The sequence below is a fragment of the Apteryx rowi genome, unplaced genomic scaffold (assembly GCF_003343035.1).
Source record: "Apteryx rowi isolate R43461 unplaced genomic scaffold, aptRow1 scaffold_425, whole genome shotgun sequence".
Taxonomy (NCBI): domain Eukaryota; kingdom Metazoa; phylum Chordata; class Aves; order Apterygiformes; family Apterygidae; genus Apteryx; species Apteryx rowi.
The window spans coordinates 326,965-348,600 of NW_020450678.1; the positions used below are offsets into that span (position 1 = coordinate 326,965).

General features: G+C 36.1%; 1 protein-coding gene across 4 annotated transcripts in view; it reads right to left on the bottom strand.

The window, feature by feature from the left end:
* The window catches only part of DCLK1 (doublecortin like kinase 1), a 245,684-nt gene that overhangs the window by 49,046 nt on the left and 175,002 nt on the right, over nucleotides 1–21,636 (bottom strand). For 2 of the 4 annotated variants that reach the window (XM_026076071.1, XM_026076070.1), the window contains 2 exons: nucleotides 15,964–16,058; nucleotides 9,900–9,956 (listed from right to left, as the gene is read on the bottom strand). In XM_026076071.1, coding sequence (XP_025931856.1) covers nucleotides 9,900–9,956; nucleotides 15,964–16,058 — 152 coding nt within the window. Of the gene's footprint in view, nucleotides 1–9,899; nucleotides 9,957–15,963; nucleotides 16,059–21,636 lie in introns of those variants that run through there. The other 2 variants (XM_026076067.1, XM_026076068.1) reach the window with 1 other exon arrangement.

Consider the following 21,636-nt stretch of genomic DNA (forward strand, 5'->3'; position numbering starts at 1 on the left):
ACATTACTGCCCTTGTTTCTTGATTAGGACGTTTATGGTGTCATTCCTGTTTAAACTCTGCTAGATATCTCAGTAAAAACTTACCTTAATTTTCAAGCAAATGTGCAGATGAGGATCAAGGTAAGAGGAAAATGCTATGAATTCTCAGAGCTGGAGAAGTCACTCTCTAAGCCACTCTTTTTATATAGCTTATAATGATAGATTTCCTTTACASTCCTGCTTCTAGAATAAGTGGAAAAACATGCTTTTTCTACTCATTCGGCTGTGTCTGCTTCTTTTTTTTTTTTTTTAGGAATCCAATTTGTTATTTCTTTTCCCATGATACAGCATTTTCTTAAAGGAATTACAATTTAAATATGTTTAATATTTGACACATATACAACCAGGAATTAGTCTTTACATCRTTTAAAGGGTACAACACAAAAAAGGTCAGTGGAAGCACTGGATTTTCAGGAGATTACCAAACAATTACCCTATTCAGTTTTGTATTTTAAATGCTGAGATTACACTCTTCAGCAGATGCTAGGTCAAGCACTGCTGACTACACACCACTGCAGCTTTCTTTAGCGATTTGAGGATCTCTTCACAGAGTCCTGCACTCATTGTTCCGGTCTGCGAGAACGGGAGGCATGTTAAAATTGAGACTTAACTTGGTGGCTAAATTTTCTCAAAATGGGTATCTAGAGAGACTCAAATTCCTATTTGGGAACCTGATTTCTCAAGGATCCTCAGCGCTGGTTTTGATGAGATCTGTGACTGCTCAGTCCTTCCCAAACTGGAATCCTTCTAGGTCCCATTTYAGCAAAATACTTCAGTGCTTCACTTTAAACACAAACAGTCTTAATACCCCATATACATGACTCTTAAATATAAACTCACTCTTAAATAGCTGTCTAATGTATAGTTGCCTAAATATGTATTTAGACCAAGTTTAGTAACCAAATTGAAAGAAAAAGCGGCCCATATAAATTTTAAAGGAAACAAATCACTAATATGAGATCTGTTCTTTTTTAAGTGCCCCTATTTGTTTTCTTACTGACACCATGTTTGCATCAGTAAATAAGAACTAGAAGGCTAAGTTGGTATTCATAACTAAAGATGTACTGAAGTGAAGCATTACTAGTTTATAGTGTATCATAGGTCTGCAAACAAAACATACACCACCTTTACTAAGAGCTGTGTGCAGAGTAGAAGTGTGTGGGCAGATGTATAGCTTGTCAATGACACAAACACAGTAGCTAAAGAGAGAGTTGATAAAAATACATACTGGGATTTTTAAAACTACTGAATTGAAAAATATGAAGAAAACATATAATTTTTATTACCTTTGCTGAACTCCTATTAAAATAACAGACTTAAAAAAAATTAGAAACTGCACATTTGAATATATTTGCAATGTCTATGCACAGACCACCTTCTTTTACAATTAAAGAGATGTTACTAGGCAAATCTGACATAGAATATTTTCTTTTTTATTCAGTCCTCCAGAACACCACACAGGCATTTATTTATTTATCTTTACTTAAGCTAGAAGGACATTCAGTTCGTTTAGACTTTAATTAGCTGGTTGTTCTCACAAGCTGAAAGCCCTCCAGGTCCAATAATCCTTGTGGCTCTTGGTGTTCCCTCCAGTTGGCTTGCCCATGGGGAGGCAGTCTGTTGTGCACACGGTTGCTCTCACAGCTGTAGACCCCATTAGGGATATTGGAGGGGGGAAAAAACAAACTCTAAGCAAGAGTATAATCTCTTCAGTCCACAGGCCTTAATGCAATTAGCTGTTTTAATTTTAAGAGATGCTGAGGCGCTTGAAATGTCATCACTTTTACACAGATTTAAAGGGGTCCAGTTGCACAGGTTGCCAGCACACGGTCATTTTTATGGCACACCTCCGTAAAAGTGATGGCATAAAAAATCAGGTCTTTGGTGTAAGGATTTCAGATCCTATTCAGGTTTATACAACAGATGGCCAACACACCATACACCTCATTGATATGAATAGAAACATTAGCACTACAGAGTTTCATCTATGTCTCACCAGGAGATTTATTTAGCAACTGTTTTGTAAATAGTTTGTACCTCAGTGGAAATTCCTCAAATTCAGTGAAAAAAAGCAGTAAAATAAATATTATTTGAATTACTCTCTCCCCATACTCACCTTTGTCCTAAATTAATCTTAAAATCATACTCCAACTCAATAGCAGGAATAACTTTTATGGACTATCAGTATCAGCAGTTATGAAAGGAAACTAACAAGTATGTCTAGAAAGTTTGTTAATGCAATTCAGATTCCTGAAATTTGAAAACCAAACACTGTATTACATTTTCCAAACCTCTCAAAACCTTTATTAGTGCATATGGAGTCTACAAAGTCCCCTGACAATAGATTTCTTTGTATAGCGTGAAGGAAGCATCTGGATGGAATGTGAGTAACAGAAACACACACAGGTGTAAAGCTAAGCTGGAACTCAAGCAGAGTTTTGCTCTTTTAGAAATGGTATTAATGAAACCAAGATCAAAATTAGTAAACAAACTGTAAGTTCAGAAAGGAGGCCTAGCACAGGGGCATTTTTAATGTCTTTTAATGATGCYTCCTAAGATTTCACTTATTCCTAAGAACTCTAAAGAATTTAAAAAGCCTGGAAAGACAAAAAGCTGTACATATCAGTAATATGTGTAGGATAAAGATCAATTCAGTAAAGATAAATAGGATTAAAAACAAAACAAAACAGTTAAGCAACCACAGTCACCTCTTTGTAGCCTGCACTGTCTGAAGCATTCAGTCCGGTTATAAATAATCTTTGCAAGGTAGCCGTCATGAATTTCTGACACAGCCCATTCCTTAGCCTGAAGATCATCATGTTTAATGGTAAAATAAAAACAACAGTACAGTGCAGGCATGAGCTTCAAAGGACTTTGAAAGACTCCCAAATTCCTGTAATATATAATAGTGGCAAGAAAGAAATAAGTGAGTCAATACAACAAAATAGTGTGTCTCCAGGAAACAAAATGCTTTTAAAAGGTTAAGCAGGGGACAGCTGGTTTAAAAACAGTAAAATAAACATATCTTGATGCAACTTTTAGAAGACAAAGTCAGTTTATTATTCAATTTAGAGAGAAGCAAAGGGTTAGACTGAAACTTTCTCTCTCAACTGTCCAGTGAAAAATGTTCCTGATTTTTTTTTGCTTAATTGCTTAGATTTTTTGGCCCAGCCCACTAAGAGGGAAGGAAAGTCTTCATGTAAACAGTACAAAGTGGGCAAAAAATTACTTCACAGAGAAACATCAAATTCCCAGTCTTTGTGCTGAATGGAAGGCAATGGAATTCAACATACAGAAAGAGAAATGATGCAGTTGTTTTCTCTTCAAATTCAGACACTACACTAAACTGACATGTAAGATCCAGATTTATTTATAAACTGCCTTCATCTGGAAAATGTATGCAAGCTTGCTACTTGTCCACAGGTCTACATCCCACACTGTATTTTTAAGACATTTCATTTAAAAGAGACCCTACATGGGGAAATGACACGGTTTTCACGTATGCAATGCAGGATTTACACAGCATGGAGAAGAGCTAAGTTCCAATGAGACAAGGGATAATTGGGTGCGTGTCATTTAGGAGCTTGTGTTGTTTTCCTTCTTGGAGGGATAGAGGGGCAAATGGGAGAGTCTGCAAGAAAATGGAGCTGACAGGCGGGAGCTAAATTTTCAAACTGAAGCACTTTGTTCTGTTAGGATTCTCTCATTAAATTGCAGCATCGACTGCTTATATACTCAGCTGATTTGTGCAAAAAGGCAATTCTGAAAGATCAAAATACTTTCTTATATAGTATTTAACAGTAAACTTAAACCTAACCTCTGTTAGCTCCTAATAGCTACTTCCAAAGCTGAGCTATAACTCAAGACTCTAGGCTCACTCAACCTTTGGCATCCTCAAGAAAAGACTGATGGACCTAAAAAATTAAATGTATCAGATTCATGGTATCGGAAGTTGACATATTGTTACTGTATCCATACTGTAGTTAACATAAAAAGTTACATGTGCAGTAGTGCAATGTGAAGGTTTCTTTTTTCCTTTTCTAAAGTTATACACAGGTAAAATTTTCCACTCAACAACGAAATGAAAATACAAGGCAGTCAAAGGAGGTTCCTATTTCTTCCATCTTATTAAGAACACAGCACAATCATCACTTTTATTTTTAATCTATTTGAGGTGAATTTTAAAAGCTTTCCTGATATTCTTAACTGGTGCTGAGTAGAGACATAAACCCCAATTGTTTTGTTACTACTTCTCATTTCTATAGTGCTGTTTCCTTTCGTGTCTGCATGTCTTTTTTAGGCAGACCTAGTTACTTATAACCAAGAGAACTTCAAAACTAGCATTTGTATCAGCTCCAGAGATCTCTTCAAGAGAATGTTTGAATATGATCTGAAGCAGCAGACCAGCAGGAGATGGAGTGTCATAAATTGTAACATCTCTCTTCCCCTGCCCCCCACCAAATAAAAGTCAGAAATAGATATATATTTTTAAAGAGTAAAAAGATACATCAAGGAAACCAGGTACTTATTTAAAACACAGCAGGTATGTTTCAGTACTCTTAGCTTTTTGCAGGCATACTTTCCTAATAATTGACTTAACAGGAGTGCTGCTAAAGCTCGTTTGCTGGCAGGGAGTTGGTACGTTGCTTTAGGTGCAGTATGTTGATTCCTCACTTCATACTTCAAACCTATCCCGTCGTGTGCACACAAACTTACCCATAACCAATTCATGGCAGGTATATTTACTGTCTCTAAAGCACCCATTAGAAACAAAATTCTTCCTTGAAGGACCTTTTACATCTACACACTAGAATCCAAAGTTTATTATTTAAAAAGGTACTGAATGCATCTACTATATAAAGGAACCCATTAGGATGCATGAATCCCACACGCTTACACTAAGTGAACTGTTAGATGGACAATGCTGATCCAAAATGATCATGCAATACCAACCACAAGTGTTTTTTTAAAGCCTGTTAATCACATTTCCAAAATAAACTCACTGAACAGTGTGTATTTTTTAAATATATTTATTACATCGCTTACAATAATCTACAGTAATGTTAAATCTAGCGAAACAACAAACTGCAACCAGGATGACATGGTCAAATATGAAACACAAGTACAACACAGTATGATGAAACAATGGCACAAAAATGAAGGTGATTTTCTTCAGCTGATTATATGAAATAAAACATTCATTGGCATTTATTTTTGCAAGCTTTACATTTTTTGTTGATAAATCAACAGCTTTCTTTTTGGTTTGCTGCATCACATTAATACAAAAATGGTATATTTGAAAAAGCAAATATCCAAGCACTTTTTTAAAAAAAATAATTGTATGCAGAACTTTGTAAAATCTTTAACTTATGTTGTAAATGTGCCAATATTTACAATATCATAGTGCAACTAACAAAATGAAGAGGCCTTAGCAGAAACATTGTTAGCTCCTCTTTCACTAGAGTTTAAATCCCAAAACACTGTATTGCAGGGAAACCACAAACTAATTACCTCTTAAAACATCAGACAACAAGTACACACTGAATACAGTATATCTTTTTTCATACTTCACTGCTGAGGATTAATTTAAGCAAATTTGAATATAATCAACATGCACAAATACAGACACTAAAATGCATACAAAAATGGGTGTGTGCATTGCATGTGTTTTAACCCCTCTATAAATTGTGCATACACAATACATGTATCTACACATCCAGTGACTTCAATGGCGAGTTAAGGGCACTCAGCCATTCTGAAAATTCAGGTGCAAGGTGAAATAGGCAAAACAAGCCAGCCAAAAAGTGTCACTACAGCAAACATAGCTCAGCGGAGCATCTGTTCTGCTCTGAAAGCATGGCTTTCCGAACACAGGATTTTCCTGTGAGGTATCACACCCATTTTGAAGGGCTGTGATAACTGCTCGCTGACTTTTATCTACATGTAAAGCTACTGCTGGCTGCATGATGTAGGATTTTTTTTTTACTTATCATTCATAGTTACAAGATATCATCCCATCACTAACAGATAAACTGAATGTTAAAATTAGATTAAGAACAAACTTCTATTTGGTTGTATACTATTAATTGGATACAAGAAAAAGCACAGATGACATTAATCTAGGTATTTTTCAAGTGATGAGGTAATTTAGCACCTTACAGATTTTATATTTGTTCAATTTTCAACTGTTTTTTGACAAAACAGTAAACTTGGGTTCATTAAAGATTCTTTTCTATAGCAGTTAATTCATTTTAACATTTAGAGTTGGAGGACATTTTCTGTAACATACTACACTATATAAAGTTCACATCATAGTGTGAAACATGAAACTGTAAAAACAAATACTATTATTTATTTCAACTTTTAAACAAACCAATATCAACTCGTGTTCTTCAAGGCTGTTTAATATTATGTAACCTTTCTTACAATACACATATATATTCACAGTGACAGATGCATATTTATATTAATACCTCCGAATTTTCATTTTGCAGCCACATAGGCCCTGTGAAAATGGTTTAAAGGGCAAATAACTAAATATAATGTGTTGTCCCTGAATAATTTTACAAATTGAAAAGCAATATTCACATTAGAGTCTGACTGTTAAAGGCTTTACAACAGATTTCTACAGAAGAACTTTCTAATATTTGATGACTTAATAATTGCACTGCAGAACACTGCACTTCATAAGGAGATACATGTTAAAAGAATATCGTTTTAACTTTATGATTAATGTTCAGTCTGTGTCAGTATACTTCCATGCATAAGGCCCTATCCTTCCCACCTTGAAGTCAATCATGATTTTGCCATTAACTGAAAATGGAGCAGAACTAAGTCCTCATTTGTACAGGAGATTTCTTAAAACTGTATATAATCCAAAGGGGAGTTGCTCAGCAAGTACAGACTGTCACAGCTCCGTTCACTTTGACAGAGCTATGGCAAACCCCACCACATGAACAGCTTCCCGTAATACATTTTCCACACACACTCATTTAAAGAAGCTGCAAATGTGACATAATGTGCACAGATTTCAAAACCACTAATCTATACCTATTTGTGTGTGTGTGTGTGTGTGCATGTGCATATAAACGTACACATATACACACATACATTCTGTGCTTCACATGTGAACTGTTTGTTGCATAAAAGAAAAGAGAGAAAAATAACAGAAAGTTGCATAAAGCATTAGAGAAATAATCACAAGTATCCATAAAGCTCAAGGAGAAGCAAAGCATTCACAATCTATACAAGACTCTAGCTACATCATAATCACCTTATAGTAGGCACAAATAATGCAGCATACAGAGAACTATAAGAGGTTCAAACACTATAAAGTTGCTTAAGCTATTCTGTTATTTAATGAAGTTGATGAAATCTAGTGACAAACTAAACCCTGTGCTGTTGCAAGCAGATCTACAGTATCAAGAAACACAATTTCAGTTTCACCAATAAACTGAAACCTTCTGGTCTTGCCCAAAAGAAACATATCATTTCTGCTCATGTATAATGGGAATTACATTCCACACAAAAGGGATCTCAAAGTCCATAAACAGTGTACCTTTTCAATCTCTAAGGGACTTTCATTCCTTAGATGAAATATTAATAATACATACTGCCCCCGAATAGCCCCTTAATACAAGTCATATGTTAAAATGATTAAATGTTATGAACTAGCATACTCTTTGAAACAGTCTTGATGGAAAACTCGCTATGATAACAATGACTGATACAAGGTCCATTTTTCTTTTCCACAGCTAAGCAAAGCCATGGAATTCACGTTTGCTGGCAAGCTGTGCAGAACAAACATACTGAATAAACTGCTTTAAGCAGCAGTAGTCTATAAGGAAGAGGGGAGGAAAAATAAAATTCCTGAAATTTACTTTCTTCATAGACAAAAGCAATCCTCCAGAAGTCAGTGCAGAGGAGTTCTCTGAATTTTTGGAAACTGATCCCAGTGCACCTTTACTTAATATGCATTTCTTGGGATTGAGTAATATATTTTACAAAGGCATACTCTCCTAAGAGGCAAAGATACAAGTAACTTCACAGCTGTGAACTTTTCCAGTAGAAAGGACAGCCTTTTGACTGGGGATGGGGGGGGGACTGTTCATATTGCTGGAAGCAGTTTTAAATCTGAAGTCTTGAAGCAGGAATGGCAAAACATGCATTTTAAAATGGAATGACCTAACTGCTTCAGCAAACCTGCCAGATCAATGACTTTTTCTTCAGGTGACACTAGAACCAAGTATCGGAAACAGAGAAGGTAAGTTTTGTATCCTGTTGCCCTTTTATTTTTGTAAATATTCTCCATAAAAAAATGCTAATAATACAGTGAAGCCATAGTATCACATGCCAACATTTTTTAGCTGTGGAATTTTATTATGRACAGATCAGTGTAAGTAAGTGTATTATTTCACTACATTAAAAGTCGGCATGCAGAGGCTAAACATTTTTTTCCTACTAAGTAAATTTTCCTGATTTCAACATATATTAAATCATTACTAATATCTTCTTTACAAATTTTCATTGAGGGTCAGAATCACACTGATTTCTAATTTTAAAATCATTAGTTTTTGAGATACTGAAAGGAAATGGTAAGACAGTAAAAGTGTGTGATCACTATACTATGGCCTTAAATACAACAGATAAATATTAAATCAATTTGCAACATATAATTGGAAATATTGCTATTATTATGTAAATTAGAGTAGTTGACTAAGATTTGCACAATAAAGCAGCAGAAAAATAGAATTAGTAGATATTTGTTAAGCAACTGGTTATAATGCATGATCTACTTAACACTAAAGGAGTTTTGCATATTCATGCTGTACAAAATGACCACCTCTATAAATTATGAAAATAGAGAAATTAGGTCAATAGGAGGATGATCCACAGTTCCACCATTTCTATATGCTTCCATTTTAAAATGACTGATTTAGAAACAGCATAAAAAGTCTTATTATAGCAAACAAAAAAAATGTTCCTGTCCTTAACATAAGTGAAAAAAAGATCAGTTTCTCAGGCCAAATGTGTTTTACCAAAAGGTGTCATCATATGTTTGTCAGATTGTGTGTATGCTGCTAGCCAGCAGGCCCACATATTTCCTGTTTAAGATATTTCTCTCCATATTTACTTCTCCATGCAACACAAGGATGATCAGTATTAACAGCTCTTGCAAGGTAAAACATTCATGTTGCCTGTGAATATCCTTCTGTCATCAAATTGTAATACAGTAAAAATAACTTTAACATTACTTTGAAACCATTTACTTTTTGTTCAGACACAAGATTTCTTCCTTTTCTTTTTGTTTAGATAAACAGACTAAACACTGAAAAGAATGAGATTTGAGAGATCCAGATGTGTGTATTGAGATCAGGCAGCATGGTAAAATCAGTTTAATGTGGTAGGTTTTTTCTTTTCTGCAGTTTTACCTATTCATCAGTAAAGCAAAGCATTCATTAAGTGTTCAYATCAAAATGAATAGATACCTATGTTAAAAACAGAACATATAATCAGTACCTTAGATGATAAAAAGAGTGCTATTCATAAATGTGCCCACTATGGATTTGTGCGTTATATTCACCTTATCCAACCTTCATCCCTCACAGTGTGCACAATGCTGTTTTGTATTTGATGGACATATTCAATGGCTCATTCATTACAAATTCTTGCATTTAAAAGCAGTGGTAAAGCCAAAAATGCCCCCACACTTTAGAATTAATTTGGCCCCATGTTTTAAATATTAAATATGCAAAACTCTTTTGTGTGATTCACTGTTACTGTAAATTAGCAGCTATTCTCTTTTAAAATGTTAAACCTTCACCGAATCACAAACCATAAACACTGTTCCATTTTCTCTTTTACACTGAGTCTCCTACTGAATCCAAATCATCCGAAGAGAGTGGGCGATACAGGTCCTGTAAGATGAAGTGCAGTATAGATTTGTTTATTGTGTTTGATTTGTTGCACTGAAACTGTCTTACAATCTTTTGTTACTGTGGACCAAAAGATACTTTTAAACAGTAAATACACATGTTGCATATATTCAGATTTTTGAATTTTTAATCAATAGACACGTGGCTAGTAAATAAATCTAGAGTTTGAATGTACAAAATATTTTAAATAGCAGGTATTTTCTTCTTTGATTCCTTCCTACTAAACACGATTAAAACAATGTTTGGCTGTTCTGGAGAGTCTCTTAACTGTCTGGAAACATGGCAGTATCAGTTTAATCCTTTCCCTTTTTCAAAATAAAATATATACCCCTTTTGTTTCACAAACAGTAGTAGGAAAGTAAATGTTTACCTTATAATATAAGGTAATCAACACTTGCCACTCCCTGGTCATATAGTGTGGATCCAACAACCCAGAATGCTGGCACTGAATACTGCCATTATATATATTGCACTATCTGACAGTGGTATGTCTTTTCTACTTTTTTTTTTTTTTTGGTAAAAAGACAGCATGTAAAATGCCCTAGTCACCGGCTCTTTCTGATGGTAGCCAGGCAACCAGCTCCTGACAGCAGAACGAGAGAATCTGAGTGTATGGATCCACTTCAGCGCAAGCACCCTCTGGCTGATGGGATAATCTGCAAATGCCAGAGGTGTCTGAGGATGCTGCGCTGCCCCATTCAGCCTGCGCAGTACAAGAGCCTTCTCCAAGATACACGACAGCGAAGAAAGAAAGAGAAAGTTCACCAAGGAGAAGCAGCAGAGGATCGAGTCCTGTCTTTGCAAGGTGAATTAAGCAAAGAGGCTGGTTTAGAGAGGTGCTGATTGGCCTGGTGGCTTTGCAGTCCTTTCCCCCTCCCCAGCACACCTTTTTACAGCAGCTTTGATACCTTTAAGCTGTTTCTGGGGATCCTTTAAGTATAAAGCATATTTACAAAATACACCAAAACATATACAAGACAAAGACCTTGGCAAGGTCTGCAAAAATACAAGAGCACATGAAAATGGAAAGGCTAATGGGACCGGCTTTACCATTGGTCTAAGCTTCCGGTTTTGAGCTTTGTGCGTTTTTTTAAACTACAGGAAGATAACTGAGACAAAATGAACAAATAAACAAAAAGACCTGAAAGCTAAGCTTTGAAACATGAACTGCTTAAAATGAATGTTTTAAAATTACAAATTTACAAATGTCTAAATAACCTATGAAGGCTTATGTTTCACTTGCAGGCATGATATAAAGGGGATTTTAATTCCTTGGATTGCTCATTCTGCACATAAATTGCTAATAGGCATGTGTATATATAGTAACAGTCATGTTAATCTGGCACACACTTCAGAAAATCCAATCTTAAATAAATCTCTGTGTGAACAATCTAGACAAAGGAAGAATTTTAAACACACAAGCCTATCTCATTTTTAATAGTAACTAGTTAGTTAATTATTAAAATTTCTTTTGTGCATATCCAGTTTTGGTATTTCTAATATGCAGTACAGAAAAAAATCTTCTGATTTGCTAGCGAGGATAACTCACCAAACTTTTGAATGATATCTTCCAGGTGACTGTTTGCTTACTCCTCTGAATACAAACAATATGTATTTGGAACTTACAAAGATGACATTTGTGAGAACTGACTTTTAAAATCTTGAGTAATTTTGTGTTTACTTTTATATCTGCATGGTTGGTCTAAAGTAAAATCATGCACAAGATCTCAAGATCATATTCTCTGTCCCTTCATACACTTTTAAATATTTGATACTTTTTTGAAAATTTTCCTTTCTGATAAAAATTTCCTTGCCTCTAATTAGCCAAACAGCATTGTTTAGAAAAATATGAGGAGAATCCATTTATTATTTTAAATGGATCAGTAAAAAGAAAAAAACACTTTCTGTATGAATAAAAGACATTTTGGACATATGCAACTCAAAAACTCGTTACATATATCAAATTCAATTTTTCTGTCTTATTAGTCAAGAGGTACCTTAAACTCAATTTGCTATTATTCTGTTGATTGTAGTTGCCAGTGAAATAGAAAAAATATATTTAAAATAATGGCAATCAGTATACTCTAACTGAAGTAATGACACCAACTACGAAACAGTGGAAAAACAAACTCAAGAACTATTACAAAAGCTAGTAAACTAAGATGAGGGGGTTATTATACATATTTATTATTATGACTGTCATGTCACCTTTTCTGAGTCCTTGCCATTAATCATACTCTGTTGCAGTAGAACTATATACATGTACAGTAAAAAAACTCTCTCCTTCAACTGCTATAAACCTGAATTGTAGATGTTTTCGTCTTCTGTGGATATACCCAATTAAGTATGTAACAACATAAAAACAAAAATCTTATTTTCTATTTTCAAAATAAGGAATATAAGAAAACCTAACTATATGAAAATGTAATTATAGTACAAAGGCTACAAGTTTAAATACTAGGATGCTGAAAAACAGAAAAGATCAAATGATTACTAGTTGACTTTCAAGTGTCTGTCTTACACCTATAAAATTAATCTGGACTATTAGTTATACTGTCAAATCTTACCTTCCTCAAGTATAGGCTAAATTTTACCTGAGATTATTGATATATAACTCCAATTTCTGGATACAACCCAGCCATGTGAGAACGGATGTCAGCAAGTGACAAAGGATGAAACTGTCTTTTTTGTTCTGGCTCTGGAGGGTTTAAAATTGTATCTGTAGGGTTACAGTAGTATYGTTTTCATGGTTACAGTATATGCACCACAGTAACATTCCTGGTCTTACTGAAGTCAATGCAAAGCCTTTTGTCAAAGGCCAGAATGTAATTTTTTAAAAAGATGCATGATTAAATGTTACTAAGTAAGGGCAGCAACCCCTATATTTAAGTTGCCTAATACATTTTATAATTAGAAGGAATTTTTTCTTTGGAAAATTCTACCATCTCTATTTTTTTTTACAGGCCTTCACTATTCACAGGGAGAAATCACTCAGTTTWTGAAAGTTCCTTGCTTTTGTGCCACTGAATTCAAACCCATGACTTTCTCTCACCTGTGTTTCTCAGGAAAAACGTGGACAGCCTGCCCACACCCCTGAGCATTTTAAGAGCTAAGCCCACAGCTCCCTCATAACACTCGAATGGGGATGCTGAAGAGCTGATCTATCAGTTACATCAAGGGTAATCCGGCTATGCTTGATTCAACGCTTGATTCAATGCTTGATTCGATTCTAGTCTTCCAGATCCAGCACATAGCAATGGCACCCTGTTTACCTGGTGGCATGACAGAGGACAGGCACTCTCTAATTATGACCAGATGGAGAGAGAGCCAGAGAAACAACTAATTACACAGCTGAGCTGGCATTCCCAGAACCCAGCATCTTATTTCAGTTCTAGAGCACTAGTTCTCCCAGACTCCAAGAGAGAATACTGGTCAGAAACCCAACCATGATCTCCAACCCCAGGACATGGATCTAGCTGCCAATGCTCTTGTCCTGGGCATGGGCAGGAATACTTCTCAAGATGGGGACAAGAGTGACAGTCAAACTAGTCTTCCCTTCTCTCCTGTATACCCATCACATGACACCCATATTTCAATAATCTCCTAGGGAACAAATCTTCTCCTGTGGCTGGCTAGTCAGTTCTGCAGTTCAAGCGGTTGAAGACAATACAAAATGCTCTGGGTTCAAATTTGGTTTATGACAATATGGTACATAAAATAACTTGTTCTCTAAATAAATATTAAATGGATATGTACAAAAGATGGCACTAAAGCAAAACAAAACAGTATTTTTGACTGCTAACACAAGAAATTTAAGATTAGTAAGCACTGTTTTATGGTTGTTCATACAACTGATTTAGTCATATGAATACACATTATGACCTTTAACGACACAATCACATGGTTTTGCTCATTCACTTCACAAGTTAAATATGAAAGGACCTGAATTAAATTCTCAGGGCAACTGTAAACTTTCCATTCCTTAACCTCGGAGCAGTGGATTTTGCAACCTAAATAACATTGTTTTAATGTATTTTCACATTTGTTTTCATATGTACAAATATATTTTGTCTACAATAAAGCCTCAAAATATAAGGTGTCATCATCTTTAACAACGTGGTTGCCTATCCTTCTTCTTCTCTTCCTCTGTGTGACATTTGGGGCTTAATTCTGTTCCCAGACAAGCATGAAATATCCCCTACTGAGGTCGATGGGACTTGATATGAATATCTGAGAGCAAAATTCAACTCTTATACAATGTCTTATCTCTCCTGTAATTTATTTCAAAACTTATTTTCTATACACTTAGCAATGTGATTATATCACCACTACACAGCCCTTTGCATCCATAAGACTGCCATTTAGTGATCCTGTTATATTTCCACATGGAGAACCTGGTTAGAAGAGACCCATTTGCCTTCCACTTCACATTTAGGAAACCTTGTGGACAAACACATCTTGTGTGTAGTGGTGCTGACCACACGGTTCCCGTTCATCCATTCACAAATGTTAACAGAAAAACATTTATTCCTTGTGGGGATAAAAGCATCAGTGGTGGGGAAGGAAGCTTTGGAGGGTTACCAGTGAAAAGAGAAAGCCTTAGAACAAAAGAAAATCCACTATATACTGATATCATACATCTTAACAGACACCCTTACATCATCAATGTATAATTCATTTGGAAGACTCTTCCCTCTTCAATGACTTATTAATGACTCATTCATGAGCCTTGAGAGCAAGAGCAAACAGGTGAGGAAGACATTGCATTCAAGAAGATTTTAGTACCAACTTACTCAACTGAAACTTTCATCTTTACTCACTGTGTACCAAACAATGAAAAACATGACTATCCTGAGGTTTCAAGCTGATACGCAGTGGCTATCTCTATGCTGTAAGATCACATAGTACTTTCAAGTCAGCTTCCAGATCTAATAAGCGAGTCATGACAGAATCCCATGGCAGCATCCCAGCTTGGGATAAGACTTGGGCATGCACAATTCCTCTGCTCCCTGGTATCCATGAGAAAGAAAGAAGGATATTCAGGCGAGAAAGGACTCATGCCATGTTCCAGCTACCGCTGGTCTGGATATCTGGGGCATCAGGWCTGCACCAACTGCTAAAGTCAAGCACTGTCAATTCTGCGTATAATCTCCTTCTTTCAAGAGACACAAATTATGTCTTTATTTAAAAACTAAAAAGGCAGAAAAAATGTGTTCCAACTGTACTTGTAAACAGAAGTCTGGAATATACAGCACTGCCTTAGGGAAGCTTTCTTTGAGAACAACTGATCACAGTTTAGAAAATATCAGAAGAGAAGATAAATAGATGTGTGTCCCACTGCTTTTGAATAGCTCCAATTAATTAAATCAGCATGTAGAGCTTTTTGGGTTGGATCAGTAATATTCTACTACATAGTTACAGCAGTAACGTATGTATTACCATCATTCTGGATGGTTAGGTACATTATAGATTCTCTACATATGATGGTAGTGGGAACCTACAGCTATTAACAGCTTTGGTCCAGCAAGGTGCCTGAAGAGTCTCCTGTTGCTTTACTGCACAAGGCTGTGATATCACAGCTAAATTCCACAGAGCATTCTTTCACTTTGTTTTAAAATCAAAGCTGTGGTAGGTTTTGCAAGTGATATAATGCCTATGGCAAATTAAGAAAAAAAAAAGACTTTGACAACATCAGCGTTTTCTTCCAGTTGTGAGATGCTTGGAAAAGGAAACAAAAAAAAAAGTTTTGAAATCATCCCTTTTTTTTTCCTCAAGGATAAACCAATTCCCAGCATATTTAGCATTTTGAAGGATACAGAACAGTTGTTTTCCACTTAAGAATGTTGTACAAACACAACAAGGATTGTATCCAAGCTCTTCCACCCTATAATTCTAAATACAAGGAATCGCTGGGGAGAAGGCTATCCAATAATGGCTATGTCAGATCCTACCCAGCCACTCTCAGAAATCAGTTTCCTTATTTCCTTACCCTCTGTTTCCGTAGACTTCCTGGGCTGGTGGGAGATGGGCTTGGAGACTTCCCAGAGCGGGGAGTAGAAAGCTGGCTACCAGGGGTTCCATTCACTAAGAGGACAATAAATTGAGAAAATAAATACAAGGCATTATTAAAAGCAAAGAAATAATTAAATCAACATATCTCATTTCTTCTCATTCTTTTTTTAACAGATTCATTTGCTTTTTTCATGTTTTAAACATTAAATAAGGTAATTCACAAAAGAACTGTTTCCTCGGAGTCTGGAATCTCATGAAACCAGTTTTTATATAGAGTCTAAGCAAATAATGAATCTGAAGAGACTGTTTAGTCAACGACAGAGGACACTATTATGTCTTCTTAAACTGTACTGTTCCTACACTTCAAAGTGTTGCAAATCAAGCCACTTTGTGCTTATCCTTAACAGACATTTGCTGTATTTAAAGCTTTTCCTTCCATTTAGTTATGACTTCAAGTGCAACTCACCAAGAATAAAAAGCTGTATTGCTTGCAAGAACAAATCAACTGCTTGCTGTCGCTCACTCACTCATTTGAAGAGATTTTTGCATTACTATCTGACCCAAACATCACCTCAGACTTAACTCAAAAGACCTTTCTAGACGCAGATGAACTGGATGTAACATCTCAAGTCTGAGTTACAGCAAGCCATCACTTTCTCAAAKAGATAAGCTCATTCAAATATGTCAGTGCTTTTCATTTTAGAAGCATCTTTTGCATGCATGTGACACTATCCATTAAATTAACAAAATAACACCAGCAGAGGACAGAATTCTACTACAAAGTAATTACAAAAGAGGCTATCAATAATGTTCACACTAAAGCACTGAAAGAAATACTACAAAGCGTGTATCACATATATATGTAAATATTCTTTAAACAAGCAACTGTCGTATCACAGTCCATATGTGTCAGCATCAGGACAAACAATCAACAATTAGATTCCCAAATTCTGCATCTTAGGAGAATATTTACATACTAGGATATCAACAAGCCATTTGACTTACCTTCTATGAGTTCTAACATGGACAAAATCTTAGTGTTTAACCTGATAATAGCAAGCAGCAAAATTCCTGCTCTGTACTAAGCCAAGCTGTAGCAAAAATGAGGAGCAGTGGGATTAGTTAAGGATAGCCAGGGCTGTTCACAGAGTGAGCTGAATGCAATGCAGGATTCATAAGCAGAAGCCTTTTCTGCGTAAGGCTGACGTCTTCAAAGCAGCAGTGGGAGGTGCAGGTGCTGTCTTAGGGCTACATCAAAGGTGTCAATTAAGCATAATGCTGCTGCTTCAGAGTGCTGAGCAACTGCAACCCCCACTCGCATTGCATGGAGCCCCGAAAGCCTAAGCAATGTTATRTGCTGTGCACTGAATCATAATGAGGTGCCTTTGGGGGCAATATACCAAATGACTCATCTGAAAATCAAAATGACAATAACTCTTGTAAAACCTTGGCTGACTGGCAAACTAGCAAATGCTAAATTCTTTGGATAACACAGTGGGCATTTTTAATAGACTTTTCTTACTTTTTACATAATACATTATTCTCACTGGCTAAGGATATTGGGCCCACATATTATGAGAAAGAAACATGTATATCTACTACACTACACAGATCAATAAAACACATTACACTGCATAATAAATAATGATCACTCACTAGTGATTAGGTGCTATTACTGATTAGATCTCCACATCACTTTGTGCAAGGCATTGTTTAAGGTAAAGGTGCAATATCTTTGTATAACCATAGGAACAAGAAGAAACAGTAATTGCATTTAAATATGCTGCTTTTAAATAAAACCATTTCATTCTGCTAAGCTTAAAATTCACTTTGTACAGAGGACAACAGCTTGTACATATCAGCACTGATTCAAATGTACTAAGTGTTGGGGGAGAGTACATGCATATGGACACACTCACTGAAGTTCATATCGCAAAAGGACTCCCAAGATGTGGCCAATAGTATGATCTATGAGTAACCCCAAATTTGTTATAAATACTTTTGAAAACATTTAGGAAAAGGGATACAGGAGGACATTAAAAATGAGCTTTTTGGAGTCTCAAACATATAAAGTCTTGAAAGTTTTCTTATAAACAAATATGGTATCATTTAAAAACTAATATTAAAATACTGCTATTCACAGGGAGCTGGTACTCAACACTGTTCATTAATAAGTCTAGTGGTCTGTCTTCTCTTTAAACCAAGCAGATTATCTTAGATCTTGTTATTACTAGGAGAAAATTTAAGATAACAACTACACTTTAATAAACCTCATAAGACAAGGTACCAGATACTGTTCCTCAGAGATTGACTCCTTCCTCATAACTTGAAACAATAGTTTTGCTTAGAATTACTATTCCAGTTATTCTGTCCCAAAGACAAAGACTTGAGGCCACCAAGTGCAATCAGAAAAATAGATGCAATGCTGTATTTGACTCTGATGTGTTTCTCACATCAGGTTGATAAGTATCTATTTTAGGTAAAAAAAGTACATATTACAAACCCTAAAAATTACTCACTTGCTGCTATCAGAGAGCCCAGAGTGCTCAAGTTAATTTCCAGGGCTCTCCCCAACATCATTTTTTTAAGTGACAATTTTTATAGCTGTTGTGTTAGTGTTGGCCATCTGTAACATGTGAAATCAGAGCATAGTTAATGGATCAGAGCCTTCAAGAGATTTAAGTGGAGTTTGCTCACCTCTCTACCCATGTCAGAAACAAAAAGGAGCTAGGTACCTAAATGCTCATACCAGGTTATTTGTGAGTATACAAGGACTTCCTATGGAGAGCTGTGTAGGAAACTCTAGTATAAAAAAAAGAGATGACAACTCGGATTTGGGCATGGGATTCATTTTACTGATCTTTAGGTATCTATTATGTAGRCTTCTACTTCTAAACTAGTTTTCTAGACCTCACTTTAACCAATGAACAGGTACTGTCAGAGTGTGAGTTGTATCATCCACAAGTAACTATCTAAAATGGATCTGATGAACTGAGTACTAGAACTGTCCACTGTTCTGCCTTGCACCCTTTTAAAGTTAAGTGAGATGAATCCAACCTCAGGTGTCTATTGGATTAGAATATGCTGGAGATTAAAAGAAATCACTGAAATTCTCCCAATCTACTAATTTTGGTGGATTTTATACCAACCCCAGAATTCCATTAAATAAACTCGGATGACCGAAGTTTGTACAGGGTCAGCATCAGAATCAACCTGAACAGGGATCTGGGAGATCACAACAGGGAAGAAATAATTCCTAATAATTCCCCAGTCCATGCCAGGGCTCCTCCTTTTGGCCTTGTTGATGGCTTGTTGACCATCTCCAACCCTAGTTTCTTACAAATCATTACGCTGAATTTGCAAATAGAGCTGGTGTTAGGTGCTATGCTGCAACAAGAGACTGGACTGTTTTGGACCATCTTCCTGAACTCCAGTTATGTCCATGACCCCATTCAAACATATGCAGCTCATGACCAGATAATATGGCTAAAAATAAATGCCGATAACATCTTTAATCTTTAATATATGATAATAATAAGCTTCTGATAAGTACAAGAAAATAAAATTCCCTTTCTTGTTGGTAGAATGCATTCTGTTTGAAGCTGCACTCTTGTCCAGTATCTGCACTGCATGTCTCACTGACTGATACAGCACATGTTCTTACAGGGAACCCTGATGCAGATAAAGACACATGAAATTGGTAAATCACTGTAGCAATTAATCATTTTATTGAGTGAGGCAAGAAGTTCCTTGTCACTTTTTATTCATAAAATGGCAAGGGTCAGTGACTTCAGCTTAACATACAGCGCTCTTCCATTGTCTCATGAAAAAGATTTATCTGTTCAAAATTTCACAGGTAAAATATGTATTAAAAAGCTAAAACAATAACAACATTATTGTGGCTGCACTGAGCACATGTATGCACATGCTTAGCTATGAAATCCTTTGCTTACTGTCATCTGTTGCTGAGTCTGGAAGCACAACAGGACAGGAACCTGTTTTTTTATTTGTTTTTGCAGCACCTGGCACACATATGAAAGTAGAGAAAACCCCCCCCACAAAACAGAACACTAAAGCTGGATACCATCATCTAATGAGATACATGGAAAATAGGTTTCATATGAAGATGYTTATAAACTAGTGAAAATGTTGTAAATAAAAAGACCTTGACCATATTCCAGCAAATAAATCATTTTGATAGTGTATCATTTTATTATGTAATAAAAACAAAAGTGAGAAAAGCTGAATTACAGTGTCAAGTGTCAGTCTGAGAAGCTGCCAATGCCAGYGTGTGGTACCAAAATAATACTCTCCTTATAAAACCTGCCTGTTGATGTGTGACCATCTTGTACTCTGTGTACATGTTGGGATGACGCTGTGTGTTTACAAAAGCGGTTTGCCAAACACAAAAGAAGTGTACGTGAAAAAACAGGAGAGAGGAGACTGAGAGAAGGGAATGGTGCAGGCTTTTTCCCAACCACAACTTATTGAAGACTAAGAGAAGAAGCAGTCTAAATTAAAAAATAATTTACAGAAGTCACAACATGTTTAGGTCATGTTCAGCAACATTAATTACAAAATAGTGATGCAATATCACTACCTGACCTTGTCCCAGCAACTCTCGTAGTTTGTCACTTTCCTCTTCAGAATAACATTTTTGCGCAAGGAAGATTTTGCAATTTCAGAGTAGCTGGGGAACAAAACATACCTTGTCTTTTCTTTCCTTCTGCATTTGTATTTTAACTATATCTCTTAATTTTAACTATAATCCCTTAATTTTTTGTCTTCATTGCAAAAGAGAGATGGTTTGGCCAGAGCGATGATTAGGAAAGCAATCACATTATCGCTCCTCAGTGAAGCCTTTTGTAGGTTCTTCTTCAGTGCAACTAGTTGAGCTAGTTCCAGATAGTCAGTACTGCATTCATTTTAACTACTGCTAAACAGTCCTTTTTACGTTGAGTCTTTGCTAGAGTTTATGCCAGGAAGTTATCCAGATATAAAAAGAACATCTCTCTGCCACTGAAGACAAAGCTTAACAGACCCACACAGAGCTTTAATCTCATCAGCAGATTAGAAATATCAGCAGAAAGGACCAGTTTCAGGTCAGGTTTACATTCCCGTCCCAGCAGCATCTGATACCTAAGCAAACTTTTAACTAGTCATGGTAAGTCACCAGTACCCATGGTAGCCTTGACATACATCCCAAGCAGCACAGTGCTCAGCACAGATTGTAAAACCCACCCGAGAGGGGAGGCAGACCCTCACCTGCTTGGCCAACACTGATCTCCATGGACCGGCCACTAGTATGCCATCGGTAATGCAATCTGAAGATGGCTGCGGTATGCCCACACTGATAAGCAGACTAGTGCTGCATATGTATTGTAGACATTGCAGACATGCCTGAGATCTCAGAAGACAAGATCCTTCCCTGAAAATACAGCTCCTCAGAATCCAATAGTAACTTTTTGGAGCATCAGAAGGTGAGTGAATGCCTCCTGTTGTTTTTTTCTCCCCATTTTATCAGAATGTATGTGATATCTATGAACTTGGCTGCTAACTTCATGTAGTACATAACCTAGAAAGCACCTACACTTACCTAAGACTTAGTGAAAATCTCTCTTTTGAACTGTTTTGCCTAATTAGAAAGACA